This window comes from Taudactylus pleione, unplaced genomic scaffold (assembly GCF_031769625.1).
Source record: "Taudactylus pleione unplaced genomic scaffold, aTauple2 ptg001987l, whole genome shotgun sequence".
Taxonomy (NCBI): domain Eukaryota; kingdom Metazoa; phylum Chordata; class Amphibia; order Anura; family Myobatrachidae; genus Taudactylus; species Taudactylus pleione.
Genome location: NW_028286383.1, coordinates 1959378 through 1976720, shown reverse-complemented (window position 1 = coordinate 1976720; position 17343 = coordinate 1959378). Strand labels below are relative to the sequence as shown.

The 17343-nt window shown below is 44.8% G+C and overlaps 1 protein-coding gene across 1 annotated transcript in view; it reads left to right on the top strand.

Annotated features, from left to right (window-relative positions):
- Window positions 1–1567: 1567 nt before the first annotated feature.
- Window positions 1568–17343, top strand: part of ARMC5 (armadillo repeat containing 5) — a gene marked incomplete at its 5' end in the record, with an annotated part of 152212 nt that continues 136436 nt past the window's right edge. The window contains 2 exons of the mRNA XM_088465382.1: window positions 1568–1675; window positions 3648–4461. Of these exons, the coding sequence (XP_088321508.1) occupies window positions 1568–1675; window positions 3648–4461 (922 nt within the window). The remainder of the gene's footprint in view (window positions 1676–3647; window positions 4462–17343) is intronic.

Genomic DNA, 17343 nt, shown 5'->3' with positions numbered 1-17343 from the left:
ATGGTGTAATGATATCCCGTAGTGTGCAGTGTAGTATGATGTAATGATATGCTGTAGTGATGCAGTGTAGTATGCTGTAATGATATGCCGTAGTATGCTGTAATGATATGCCGTAGTGATGCAGTGTAGGATGCTGTAATGATATGACGTAGTGATGCAGTGTAGGATGTCGTAGTGATGCAGTGTAGTATGATGTAATGATATGCCGTAGTGATGCAGTGTAGTATGGTGCAATGATATGCCGTAGTGATGCAGTGTAGTATCCTGTAATGATATGCCGTAGTGATGCAGTGCAGTATGCTGTAATGATATGCCGTAGTGAAGCAGTGTAGTATCCTGTAATGATATGCCGTAGTGATGCAGTATAATATCCTGTAATGATATGCCGTAGTGATGCAGTATAGTATGATGTAATGATATGCCATAGTGATGCAGTATAGTATGATGTAATGATATGCTGTTGTGATGCAGTATAGTATGATGTAATGATATGCGTAGTGATGCAGTGTAATATGATGTAATGATATGCCGTAGTGATGCAGTGTAGTATGATGTAATGATATGCCGTAGTGGTGCAGTATGGTGTAATGATATGCCGTAGTGATGCAGTGTAGTATCCTGTAATGATATGCCGTAGTGATGCAGTGCAGTATGCTGTAATGATATGCCGTAATGATGCAGTGCAGTATGCTGTAATGATATGCTGTAGTGATGCAGTATAGTATGATGTAATGATATGCCGTAATGATGCAGTGCAGTATGCTGTAGTGATGCAGTGCAGTATGATGTAATGATATGACGTAGTGATGCAGTGCAGTATGATGTAATGATATGCTGTAGTGATGCAGTGTAGTATGATGTAATGATATGCCGTAGTGATGCAGTGTATTATGCTGTAATGATATGCCGTAGCGATGCAGTGTAGTATGCTGTAATCATATGACATAGCGATGCAGTGTAGTATGCTGTAATGATATGCCGTAGTGATGCAGTGTAGTATGGTGTAATGATATGCCGTAGTGATGCAGTGTAGTATGATGTAATGATATGCTGTAGTGATGCAGTGTAGTATGCTGTATAGTATGATGTAATGATATGCTGTAGTGATGCAGTGTAGTATGATGTAATGATATGCCGTAGTGATGCAGTGTAGTATGATGTAATGATATGACGTAGTGATGCAGTGTAGTATGGTGTAATGATATGCCGTAGTGATGCAGTGTAGTATGATGTAATGATATGTTGTAGTGATGCAGTGTAGTATGATGTAATGATATGCCGTAGTGATGCAGTGTAGTATGATGTAATGATATGCCGTAGTGATGCAGTGTAGTATGATGTAATGATATGCCGTAGTGATGCAGTGTAGTATGCTGTAATGATATGCTGTAGTGATGCAGTGTAGTATGATGTAATGATATGCTGTGTTACCCGCCGGTGCGGCCTGGTGTTACCCGCGTGGGGGCGGTGCGGCCTGGTGTTACCAATGTCTGACGCTGTAAATGTATTGTACACATTGTGCATTGGATGTTGGAGTAGTCACTAATCGGGATGTGTTTTATTTCAGTTTGCATCCTGCAGTCCCTGTGTGTAGACTCGATATGGAATAGGGTGACACGGGCTCTAGGGAATCTGGCACTGGACCCACAAAACAGTGTAATCATACATGAATCTGGTAAGAGATTGGCAGAAAATATAGTGAGGCACGAGGCTGGGTACAGATAATAGGGTGAGGCACAACCTGGTATAGACCTGAAACATGAGGCACGAGGCTGGGTACAGATAATAGGGTGAGGCACAACCTGGTATAGACCTGAAACATGAGGCACGAGCCTGAGTACAGATAATAGGGTGAGGCACAACCTGGTATAGACCTGAAACATGATTCACGAGGCTGGGTACAGAGGGGTGGCTGTCGGTCCAAATGCCGACCGTCGGCATCCCGAATGTCTAATCCCGGCAGGGGTCTAATGACAGGCATAGACATCCCGACGCCTGTCATTTTACCTATGCCGGGAGCCCGATGCCGGGCATACCGATCGAAGGTAAGCAAAGTGCGGACAGCCGCCATGGTTTAGGGTAGTAGCATTCCCCGCTGAGACATCCTGCAGGTTCTGTCTCCACCCGCGGGTCGCAGTGTCCCGCAGGTGGTCAAAACGCCGGCGCAGCGGTCACCGCCGGTGAATGGGTGCCCGTTCACAGTGACTGCAGCGCTTGGGGGCTGCCTGGCATGTCTGTAAGTGCTGGGCACGCCCCCAGGAGTTATGAAAAGGGGACGTGTCTTTTCTTTGGCCACGCCCCCTCTTCGTGCGCACGTAGAAGTGCCTGCCGTCGGACCTAGAGTGAACACTAGACTAGGGGCTCCGGGGGGTGACTTAGGTTTTGGCACCCCCCCCCCCCCCCCCGGGAGAGTTAGGTGTAGGCTAGGGGACAGGGGAATTGTAGAATTGGGGTTCGCCACCCCCCCCAGGAGGGTTAGGTTTAGGCTGCGGGGAAGGGGGGGGTTAGGGTTAGGCACTTACAGGGGGGGTTAGGTTAGTAAATGGTTAATATACACACCTGTCGGGATCTTCAATGCCGATCTTCCACTGATCCCGTACAGAGGATAGGGTGAGGCACGAGGCTGGGTACAGAGGACAGGGTGAGACATGAGGCTGGGTACAGAGGATAGGGTGAGGCACGAGGCTGGGTACAGAGGATAGGGTGAGGCACGAGGCTGGGTACAGAGGATAGGGTGATGTAACATTAGTGCTGGGAGGAAACATGAGGCTGGTGCTGAATGGAACATGAGGTGCGAGGCTTGGTACTGGAGACAGGGTGAGGCACATGCTGGTGCTGAATGGAACATGAGGTGCGAGGCTTGGTACAGGAGACAGGGTGAGGCACGTGCTGAGTGTAACATGAGGTGCGAGGTACAGGAGACAGGGTGATGCTGAGTGTAACATGAGGTGCGAGGTACAGGAGACAGGGTGAGGCACATGCTGATGCTGAGTGTAACATGAGGTGCGAGGTACAGGAGACAGGGTGAGGCTGGTGCTGAGTGTAACATGAGGTGCGAGGTACAGGAGACAGGGTGAGACTGGTGCTGAGTGTAACATGAGGTGCGAGGTACAGGAGACCGGGTGAGGCTGGTGCTGAGTGTAACATGATGTGCGAGGTACAGGAGACAGGGTGAGGCTGATGCTGAGTGTAACATGAGGTGCGAGGTACAGGAGACAGGGTGAGGCTGGTGCTGAGTGTAACATGAGGTGTGAGGTACAGGAGACAGGGTGAGGATGGTGCTGAGTGTAACATGATGTGCGAGGTACAGGAGACAGGGTGAGGCACATGCTGAGTGTAACATGAGGTGCGAGGTACAGGAGACAGGGTGAGGCACATGCTGATGCTGAGTGTAACATGAGGTGCGAGGTACAGGAGACAGGGTGAGACTGGTGCTGAGTGTAACATGAGGTGCGAGGCACAGGAGACGGGGTGAGACTGGTGCTGAGTGTAACATGAGGTGCGAGGCACAGGAGACAGTGTGAGGCTGGTGCTGAGTGTAACATGAGGTGCGAGGCACAGGAGACGGGGTGAGGCACGTGCTGGAATGTCACATGATCACTGCACACAGACCCCGCCTGTTACAGCCATTCTCTTCTTCCTTGCAGGTGCAGTCCCCACATTGGTGCAGATTGTGCAGAGCTCTCAGGATGCTGGCTGCCTGCACAGCTGTCTACGAGCTCTCCGTATACTGGGGGACTCCTCACCACACAGGCTTTCTATCTGTCAGCAGGGGGGAATGGCCCCGTGTGTCCCATTGCTCACATCTCCAGACCCCAACTTGGTGTGTGCCGCAGTACGCGCCGTATGTGAGCTGAGCCGCGGGTGTTCCCTGGACTGTGCGGAGCAGCTGAGCCCTGTTGTACCAACCTTGGTGGCACTGGCCAGTGGAGAGGAAGTAAAAGCTACGGTGCGTCAGGCCGCCCTTGGTACTCTATGCAATCTTTGTAGTCAGGGAGCTTTGCGACCTATACTTGGTAACGCTGGCACCATCCAACTCCTTATAGCAGAAGCCAAAGCACTGCGGGCAGCTCCGACGCGCTGTCTTCCACTGGTGAGAGCCCTGTGTCTGTGCTGCCGGGAAGCCCTTAATCGTATCCGGGTGCGCGAGCTGGGAGGACTGGAACTACTTCTACATCTACTGCACAATCCCCAATATTGCTCATTTCACCACAGAATTACCGTCTCATTCCTGTATTTCTGCCATGACACTGCTGCCCTGGCCTTGCTGGGCGCTGGGGGCCTGGCCGCTCTCTTAGCCGACAGGTTAGAGGAGATGGCTCTGACTGCTGAGGATAGGGGCGACCTGCAAAGCTGGAGGACGGCAGCCGATCACCAAGAGGAGAGAGAGTCGGCCTCCTACGATTTCCCCACAGAGCCCAGAAACAAGAGAGAAGCGTCCGGAGCCGATGACAGCCTGAGGTAAGGACTACGCACAGTATATATACCGTATACTGCCAGTGTGATGTGTGTTCCTGTCAGCGCTACATACAGTATATATCCCGTACACAATGTCAGCACTACACACAGTATATATCCCGTACACAATGTCACCACTACATACAGTATATATCCCGTACACAATGTCACCACTACACACAGTATATATCCCGTACACAATGTCACCACTACATACAGTATATATCCCGTACACAATGTCACCACTACATACAGTATATATCCCGTACACAATGTCACCACTACATACAGTATATATCCCGTACACAATGTCACCACTACATACAGTATATATCCCGTACACAATGTCACCACTACATACAGTATATATCCCGTACACAATGTCACCACTACATACAGTATATATCCCGTACACAATGTCAGCACTACACACAGTATATATCCCGTACACAATGTCACCACTACATACAGTATATATCCCGTACACAATGTCAGCACTACACACAGTATATATCCCGTACACAATGTCACCACTACATACAGTATATATCCCGTACACAATGTCACCACTACATACAGTATATATCCCGTACACAATGTCACCACTACATACAGTATATATCCCGTACACAATGTCAGCACTACACACAGTATATATCCCGTACACAATGTCACCACTACATACAGTATATATCCCGTACACAATGTCAGCACTACACACAGTATATATCCCGTACACAATGTCACCACTACATACAGTATATATCCCGTACACAATGTCACCACTACATACAGTATATATCCCGTACACAATGTCACCACTACATACAGTATATATCCCGTACACAATGTCACCACTACATACAGTATATATCCCGTACACAATGTCACCACTACATACAGTATATATCCCGTACACAATGTCACCACTACATACAGTATATATCCCGTACACAATGTCACCACTACACACAGTATATATCCCGTACACAATGTCACCACTACACACAGTATATATCCCGTACACAATGTCACCACTACACACAGTATATATCCCGTACACAATGTCACCACTACACACAGTATATATCCCGTACACAATGTCACCACTACATACAGTATATATCCCGTACACAATGTCACCACTACATACAGTATATATCCCGTACACAATGTCAGCACTACATACAGTATATATCCCGTACACAATGTCACCACTACATACAGTATATATCCCGTACACAATGTCACCACTACATACAGTATATATCCCGTACACAATGTCACCACTACATACAGTATATATCCCGTACACAATGTCACCACTACACACAGTATATATCCCGTACACAATGTCACCACTACATACAGTATATATCCCGTACACAATGTCACCACTACATACAGTATATATCCCGTACACAATGTCACCACTACATACAGTATATATCCCGTACACAATGTCACCACTACACACAGTATATATCCCGTACACAATGTCACCACTACATACAGTATATATCCCGTACACAATGTCACCACTACATACAGTATATATCCCGTACACAATGTCACCACTACATACAGTATATATCCCGTACACAATGTCACCACTACATACAGTATATATCCCGTACACAATGTCACCACTACACACAGTATATATCCCGTACACAATGTCACCACTACATACAGTATATATCCCGTACACAATGTCAGCACTACACACAGTATATATCCCGTACACAATGTCACCACTACATACAGTATATATCCCGTACACAATGTCACCACTACACACAGTATATATCCCGTACACAATGTCACCACTACATACAGTATATATCCCGTACACAATGTCACCACTACATACAGTATATATCCCGTACACAATGTCACCACTACATACAGTATATATCCCGTACACAATGTCACCACTACATACAGTATATATCCCGTACACAATGTCACCACTACATACAGTATATATCCCGTACACAATGTCAGCACTACACACAGTATATATCCCGTACACAATGTCACCACTACATACAGTATATATCCCGTACACAATGTCACCACTACATACAGTATATATCCCGTACACAATGTCAGCACTACACACAGTATATATCCCGTACACAATGTCACCACTACATACAGTATATATCCCGTACACAATGTCACCACTACATACAGTATATATCCCGTACACAATGTCAGCACTACACACAGTATATATCCCGTACACAATGTCACCACTACATACAGTATATATCCCGTACACAATGTCAGCACTACACACAGTATATATCCCGTACACAATGTCACCACTACATACAGTATATATCCCGTACACAATGTCACCACTACATACAGTATATATCCCGTACACAATGTCACCACTACACACAGTATATATCCCGTACACAATGTCACCACTACATACAGTATATATCCCGTACACAATGTCACCACTACATACAGTATATATCCCGTACACAATGTCACCACTACATACAGTATATATCCCGTACACAATGTCACCACTACATACAGTATATATCCCGTACACAATGTCAGCACTACACACAGTATATATCCCGTACACAATGTCACCACTACATACAGTATATATCCCGTACACAATGTCACCACTACATACAGTATATATCCCGTACACAATGTCAGCACTACACACAGTATATATCCCGTACACAATGTCACCACTACATACAGTATATATCCCGTACACAATGTCAGCACTACACACAGTATATATCCCGTACACAATGTCACCACTACATACAGTATATATCCCGTACACAATGTCACCACTACATACAGTATATATCCCGTACACAATGTCACCACTACATACAGTATATATCCCGTACACAATGTCACCACTACACACAGTATATATCCCGTACACAATGTCACCACTACACACAGTATATATCCCGTACACAATGTCAGCACTACACACAGTATATATCCCGTACACAATGTCACCACTACATACAGTATATATCCCGTACACAATGTCAGCACTACACACAGTATATATCCCGTACACAATGTCACCACTACATACAGTATATATCCCGTACACAATGTCACCACTACATACAGTATATATCCCGTACACAATGTCACCACTACATACAGTATATATCCCGTACACAATGTCACCACTACATACAGTATATATCCCGTACACAATGTCACCACTACATACAGTATATATCCCGTACACAATGTCACCACTACACACAGTATATATCCCGTACACAATGTCACCACTACATACAGTATATATCCCGTACACAATGTCACCACTACACACAGTATATATCCCGTACACAATGTCACCACTACACACAGTATATATCCCGTACACAATGTCACCACTACATACAGTATATATCCCGTACACAATGTCAGCACTACATACAGTATATATCCCGTACACAATGTCACCACTACACACAGTATATATCCCGTACACAATGTCACCACTACATACAGTATATATCCCGTACACAATGTCACCACTACATACAGTATATATCCCGTACACAATGTCACCACTACATACAGTATATATCCCGTACACAATGTCACCACTACACACAATATATATCCCGTACACAATGTCACCACTACATACAGTATATATCCCGTACACAATGTCACCACTACATACAGTATATATCCCGTACACAATGTCACCACTACATACAGTATATATCCCGTACACAATGTCACCACTACATACAGTATATATCCCGTACACAATGTCACCACTACATACAGTATATATCCCGTACACAATGTCACCACTACACATAGTATATATCCCGTACACAATGTCACCACTACATACAGTATATATCCCGTACACAATGTCACCACTACACACAGTATATATCCCGTACACAATGTCACCACTACACACAGTATATATCCCGTACACAATGTCACCACTACACACAGTATATATCCCGTACACAATGTCACCACTACACACAGTATATATCCCGTACACAATGTCAGCACTACACACAGTATATATCCCGTACACAATGTCACCACTACACACAGTATATATCCCGTACACAATGTCACCACTACACACAGTATATATCCCGTACACAATGTCAACACTACATACAGTATATATCCCGTACACAATGTCACCACTACACACAGTATATATCCCGTACACAATGTCACCACTACACACAGTATATATCCCGTACACAATGTCAGCACTACACACAGTATATATCCCGTACACAATGTCACCACTACACACAGTATATATCCCGTACACAATGTCACCACTACACACAGTATATATCCCGTACACAATGTCAGCACTACACACAGTATATATCCCGTACACAATGTCAGCACTACATACAGTATATATCCCATACACAATGGCCCTGATTCAGAGCCGGACGCAAGTGGCTGCTCGTTCGCTCCGAGCGATGTTTGCCCAACTGCGCATGCGTACGGATCGTTATACGCATGTGCGAACCACTCGGTGCGGCCGAAATTCATGTGCTCGCAAAATAGCGAATGCCTGCTAATATGAGTGACAGGAGGAGGCGTATGTGGGTGGTAACAGGGGAAGGTGCTTGAAAACGGGGAGTGGAGATCCGATCGCAAGCGTGCTTAAAGGTCAAAACGGGCGTTTTATGGGTGTGCATAATTAAAACAGCAGCGTCATTGACCACGTCACTGGGTTATTTTATAGCCAGAACTGCTCGCAAAATTGTGGTAGCAAAAACCAACCACAAGAATAGCGAGCAGTTCATACGCTGGTCGATGTACTCGATTAATCTAATAAATAGCGGACATGACGTAGGATGCGAGCGACCAGGGGGCGTATTTTTCCAAAAAACGAACGCAAGTTTTGTTCGCTCGTTCAGACCTAAAGGCGTGAACAGACCGCAAACAGCGAACGGTTCATTTGAATAGCCACCCCTTGTTTTAGAACGAACGACCGCAAATAGCGAGTGGCTCTGAATGAGGGCCAATGTCAGCACTACATACAGTATATATCCCGTACACAATGTCAGCACTACATACAGTATATATCCCGTACACAATGTCACCACTACATACAGTATATATCCCGTACACAATGTCACCACTACATACAGTATATATCCCGTACACAATGTCAGCACTACATACAGTATATATCCCGTACACAATGTCACCACTACATACAGTATATATCCCGTACACAATGTCACCACTACATACAGTATATATCCCGTACACAATGTCACCACTACATACAGTATATATCCCGTACACAATGTCACCACTACACACAGTATATATCCCGTACACAATGTCACCACTACATACAGTATATATCCCGTACACAATGTCACCACTACATACAGTATATATCCCGTACACAATGTCACCACTACATACAGTATATATCCCGTACACAATGTCAGCACTACATACAGTATATATCCCGTACACAATGTCACCACTACATACAGTATATATCCCGTACACAATGTCAGCACTACATACAGTATATATCCCGTACACAATGTCACCACTACATACAGTATATATCCCGTACACAATGTCACCACTACATACAGTATATATCCCGTACACAATGTCACCACTACACACAGTATATATCCCGTACACAATGTCACCACTACATACAGTATATATCCCGTACACAATGTCACCACTACATACAGTATATATCCCGTACACAATGTCACCACTACATACAGTATATATCCCGTACACAATGTCACCACTACATACAGTATATATCCCGTACACAATGTCACCACTACATACAGTATATATCCCGTACACAATGTCACCACTACACATAGTATATATCCCGTACACAATGTCACCACTACATACAGTATATATCCCGTACACAATGTCACCACTACACACAGTATATATCCCGTACACAATGTCACCACTACACACAGTATATATCCCGTACACAATGTCACCACTACACACAGTATATATCCCGTACACAATGTCACCACTACACACAGTATATATCCCGTACACAATGTCAGCACTACATACAGTATATATCCCGTACACAATGTCACCACTACATACAGTATATATCCCATACACAATGTCACCACTACATACAGTATATATCCCGTACACAATGTCAGCACTACATACAGTATATATCCCGTACACAATGTCACCACTACATACAGTATATATCCCGTACACAATGTCACCACTACATACAGTATATATCCCGTACACAATGTCAGCACTACATACAGTATATATCCCGTACACAATGTCAGCACTACACACAGTATATATCCCGTACACAATGTCACCACTACACACAGTATATATCCCGTACACAATGTCAGCACTACATACAGTATATATCCCGTACACAATGTCACCACTACATACAGTATATATCCCGTACACAATGTCACCACTACATACAGTATATATCCCGTACACAATGTCACCACTACATACAGTATATATCCCGTACACAATGTCACCACTACATACAGTATATATCCCGTACACAATGTCACCACTACATACAGTATATATCCCGTACACAATGTCACCACTACACACAGTATATATCCCGTACACAATGTCACCACTACACACAGTATATATCCCGTACACAATGTCACCACTACATACAGTATATATCCCGTACACAATGTCACCACTACATACAGTATATATCCCGTACACAATGTCACCACTACACACAGTATATATCCCGTACACAATGTCACCACTACATACAGTATATATCCCGTACACAATGTCAACACTACACACAGTATATATCCCGTACACAATGTCAGCACTACATACAGTATATATCCCGTACACAATGTCACCACTACACACAGTATATATCCCGTACACAATGTCACCACTACATACAGTATATATCCCGTACACAATGTCACCACTACATACAGTATATATCCCGTACACAATGTCACCACTACACACAGTATTTATCCCGTACACAATGTCACCACTACACACAGTATATATCCCGTACACAATGTCAGCACTACACACAGTATATATCCCGTACACAATGTCAGCACTACATACAGTATATATCCCGTACACAATGTCACCACTACATACAGTATATATCCCGTACACAATGTCACCACTACACACAGTATATATCCCGTACACAATGTCAGCACTACACACAGTATATATCCCGTACACAATGTCAGCACTACATACAGTATATATCCCGTACACAATGTCACCACTACACACAGTATATATCCCGTACACAATGTCACCACTACACACAGTATATATCCCGTACACAATGTCAGCACTACACACAGTATATATCCCGTACACAATGTCAGCACTACATACAGTATATATCCCGTACACAATGTCACCACTACATACAGTATATATCCCGTACACAATGTCACCACTACATACAGTATATATCCCATACACAATGGCCCTGATTCAGAGACGGACGCAAGTGGCTGCTCGTTCGCTCCGAGCGATGTTTGCCCAACTGCGCATGCGTACGGATCGTTATACGCATGTGCGAACCACTCAGTGCGGCCGAAATTCATGTGCTCGCAAAATAGCGAATGCCTGCTAATATGAGTAACAGGAGGAGGCGTATGTGGGTGGTAACAGGGGAAGGTGCTTGAAAACGGGGAGTCGAGATCCGATCGCAAGCGTGCTTAAAGGTCAAAACGGGCGTTTTATGGGTGTGCATAATTAAAACAGCAGCGTCATTGACCACGTCACTGGGTTATTTTATAGCCAGAACTGCTCGCAAAATTGTGGTAGCAAAAACCAACCACAAGAATAGCGAGCAGTTCATACGCTGGTCGATGTACTCGATTAATCTAATAAATAGCGGACATGACGTAGGATGCGAGCGACCAGGGGGCGTATTTTTCCAAAAAACGAACGCAAGTTTTGTTCGCTCGTTCAGACCTAAAGGCGTGAACAGACTGCAAACAGCGAACGGTTCATTTGAATAGCCACCCCTTGTTTTAGAACGAACGACCGCAAATAGCGAGTGGCTCTGAATGAGGGCCAATGTCAGCACTACATACAGTATATATCCCGTACACAATGTCAGCACTACATACAGTATATATCCCGTACACAATGTCACCACTACATACAGTATATATCCCGTACACAATGTCAGCACTACATACAGTATATATCCCGTACACAATGTCACCACTACATACAGTATATATCCCGTACACAATGTCACCACTACATACAGTATATATCCCGTACACAATGTCAGCACTACATACAGTATATATCCCGTACACAATGTCACCACTACATACAGTATATATCCCGTACACAATGTCACCACTACATACAGTATATATCCCGTACACAATGTCACCACTACATACAGTATATATCCCGTACACAATGTCACCACTACATACAGTATATATCCCGTACACAATGTCACCACTACATACAGTATATATCCCGTACACAATGTCACCACTACACAAAGTATATATCCCGTACACAATGTCACCACTACACACAGTATATATCCCGTACACAATGTCACCACTACATACAGTATATATCCCGTACACAATGTCACCACTACATACAGTTTATATCCCGTACACAATGTCACCACTACATACAGTATATATCCCGTACACAATGTCACCACTACATACAGTATATATCCCGTACACAATGTCAGCACTACACACAGTATATATCCCGTACACAATGTCACCACTACATACAGTATATATCCCGTACACAATGTCACCACTACATACAGTATATATCCCGTACACAATGTCACCACTACATACAGTATATATCCCGTACACAATGTCACCACTACATACAGTATATATCCCGTACACAATGTCACCACTACACAAAGTATATATCCCGTACACAATGTCACCACTACACACAGTATATATCCCGTACACAATGTCACCACTACATACAGTATATATCCCGTACACAATGTCACCACTACATACAGTATATATCCCGTACACAATGTCAGCACTACATACAGTATATATCCCGTACACAATGTCACCACTACATACAGTATATATCCCGTACACAATGTCACCACTACATACAGTATATATCCCGTACACAATGTCACCACTACATACAGTATATATCCCGTACACAATGTCAGCACTACACACAGTATATATCCCGTACACAATGTCACCACTACATACAGTATATATCCCGTACACAATGTCACCACTACATACAGTATATATCCCGTACACAATGTCACCACTACATACAGTATATATCCCGTACACAATGTCAGCACTACATACAGTATATATCCCGTACACAATGTCACCACTACATACAGTATATATCCCGTACACAATGTCACCACTACACACAGTATATATCCCGTACACAATGTCACCACTACACAAAGTATATATCCTGTACACAATGTCACCACTACACACAGTATATATCCCGTATTCAATGTCACCACTACATACAGTATATATCCCGTACACAATGTCACCACTACACAAAGTATATATCCCGTACACAATGTCACCACTACACACAGTATATATCCCGTACACAATGTCACCACTACATACAGTATATATCCCGTACACAATGTCACCACTACATACAGTATATATCCCGTACACAATGTCAGCACTACATACAGTATATATCCCGTACACAATGTCACCACTACACACAGTATATATCCCGTACACAATGTCACCACTACACATAGTATATATCCCGTACACAATGTCAGCACTACACACAGTATATATCCCGTACACAATGTCACCACTACACACAGTATATATCCCGTACACAATGTCAGCACTACACATAGTATATATCCCGTACACAATGTCACCACTACACAAAGTATATATCCCGTACACAATGTCACCACTACACACAGTATATATCCCGTACACAATGTCACCACTACATACAGTATATATCCCGTACACAATGTCACCACTACATACAGTATATATCCCGTACACAATGTCAGCACTACACACAGTATATATCCCGTACACAATGTCACCACTACATACAGTATATATCCCGTACACAATGTCACCACTACATACAGTATATATCCCGTACACAATGTCACCACTACATACAGTATATATCCCGTACACAATGTCACCACTACACACAGTATATATCCCGTACACAATGTCACCACTACACACAGTATATATCCCGTACACAATGTCAGCACTACATACAGTATATATCCCGTACACAATGTCAGCACTACACACAGTATATATCCCGTACACAATGTCACCACTACATACAGTATATATCCCGTACACAATGTCACCACTACATACAGTATATATCCCGTACACAATGTCAGCACTACACACAGTATATATCCCGTACACAATGTCACCACTACACACAGTATATATCCCGTACACAATGTCACCACTACATACAGTATATATCCCGTACACAATGTCACCACTACATACAGTATATATCCTGTACACAATGTCACCACTACATACAGTATATATCCTGTACACAATGTCAGCACTACACACAGTATATATCCCGTACACAATGTCACCACTACATACAGTATATATCCCGTACACAATGTCAGCACTACACACAGTATATATCCCGTACACAATGTCACCACTACATACAGTATATATCCCGTACACAATGTCACCACTACACACAGTATATATCCCGTACACAATGTCAGCACTACATACAGTATATATCCCGTACACAATGTCAGCACTACACACAGTATATATCCCGTACACAATGTCACCACTACATACAGTATATATCCCGTACACAATGTCACCACTACATACAGTATATATCCTGTACACAATGTCACCACTACATACAGTATATATCCCGTACACAATGTCAGCACTACATACAGTATATATCCCGTACACAATGTCAGCACTACACACAGTATATATCCCGTACACAATGTCAGCACTACACACAGTATATATCCCGTACACAATGTCACCACTACACACAGTATATATCCCGTACACTGCCGGTGTGATGTGTGATCCTGTCAGCGCTACATACAGTATATATCCCGTACACTGCCGGAGTGATGTGTGATCCTGTCAGCGCTACATACAGTATATATCCCGTACACTGCCGGTGTGATGTGTGATCCTGTCACCGCTACATACAGTATATATCCCGTACACTGCCGGTGTGATGTGTGATCCTGTCACCGCTACATACAGTATATATCCGATACACTGCCGGTGTGATGTGTGATCCTGTCAGCACTACATACAGTATATATCCCGTACACTGCCGGTGTGATGTGTGATCCTGTCAGCACTACATACAGTATATATCCCGTACACTGCCGGTGTGATGTGTGATCCTGTCACCGCTACATACAGTATATTTCTACTTCAGGGTCCATAGGGGGTCCACAGGGTTGACCTTGGGGTTATAGCTGGAACAGGATCCATGGGCACCACACAGTTAAGCTTTTAGCTCCCAGGATGCACTTGGGTCCTCCTCTATACCCCGCCCCCGAGCCACAGGCACCTCAGTGTAAGCTGGTGCCCGGCCGGACTCGGTCACCGCACAGGGGGGCTGCAGGAGCAGCCCCCAGAAGCTTTTTATTTTCTAATAGATTTTATTTATTTTAGTTTCTCTTTTTACTACAGACGGCAGCGAAGGGCTGTCTGTACAGACGCCCACGCTGCCGCTCTGATCCCCAACTGGCGCCGCGACGCCAGTACTGATCTGGGGATCGCGGCGGGAGGACAGAGTCCGTACTAGCCTGACTCTGTCTACCTCCCAGGACTGCTGCCGGAGTCGCCGGGGATGCAGGTAAGCCGCGCTTCGCTGGCTAGCAGCGGCGCGCGGAATACCTTAAATGCAGTCCTTTAGCCTCCGGTCCGGGGGACAGACCGGAGGCTGCTGGCAGTGGCGGCGGGCCCCCCCCATAACCCGTGGGACCACTAGACCACCAGGGATAAAGGGGCAAGCGGGAAGCCAGCATCCCTGGGGTTAATGGCCAGCCAGGGGAGGAAGCCTTCCCTGTCAGCGGCTCCTCCCCTCAGCTCAGCGCGCTTTTCAGCCTGCATGTCTAGCGTCCCTGAGCTGCAGTTCACTCGGCCACTCCTCCTCTGAGGTCTCCAGCGGCCATTTTCCCAGTGGCAGCGCAGATCTCAGGGAGCACGCGGACCGGTCCCCCTGTGTACCTCTCCCCTGATTACGGACAGCGTACACAGCACTATAGCCCTCCCAGACACTGAATCTGGGCAGGTTGATTGTAGTGTAAAGGTGCAGTGAGTATATCTTCCTGCATGGTATGTGACTTTTGCTAGTGCTGTCTGTCTGTGCTTATTTTCCGCTTACTGTCAGCTTATACCTATCCCTTTACTTCTCCTACGGGCCCTACAGGTGTGTGGGGGAGGGGCGTTTCTACTGACCTCACTTATATAGATCACGTATTTGTGAGGTCCGTCACATACAGTTGTGTGCTACTCAGTGCCATATTGTGGGCTGTTGTTCAGCACACCGGTGAGTGCGTTTTACTTCTACCCTGGTGCCAGATATATAATATATTCTGTCATGTCAGACGAGGAGGTTGAGTGCTCAGTGGCTCCGGTGTTGGCCTCCTGCGGACGCTGTTCTGCAGGAGTAGATAGGGAGGATTTGTCACAGGATGGCCTGTGTAGTCGATGCCAGGTGGCTCCTGGCCCATCCAGACCTTCTCTGGCGCAGGAACCACCGTGGGCGATG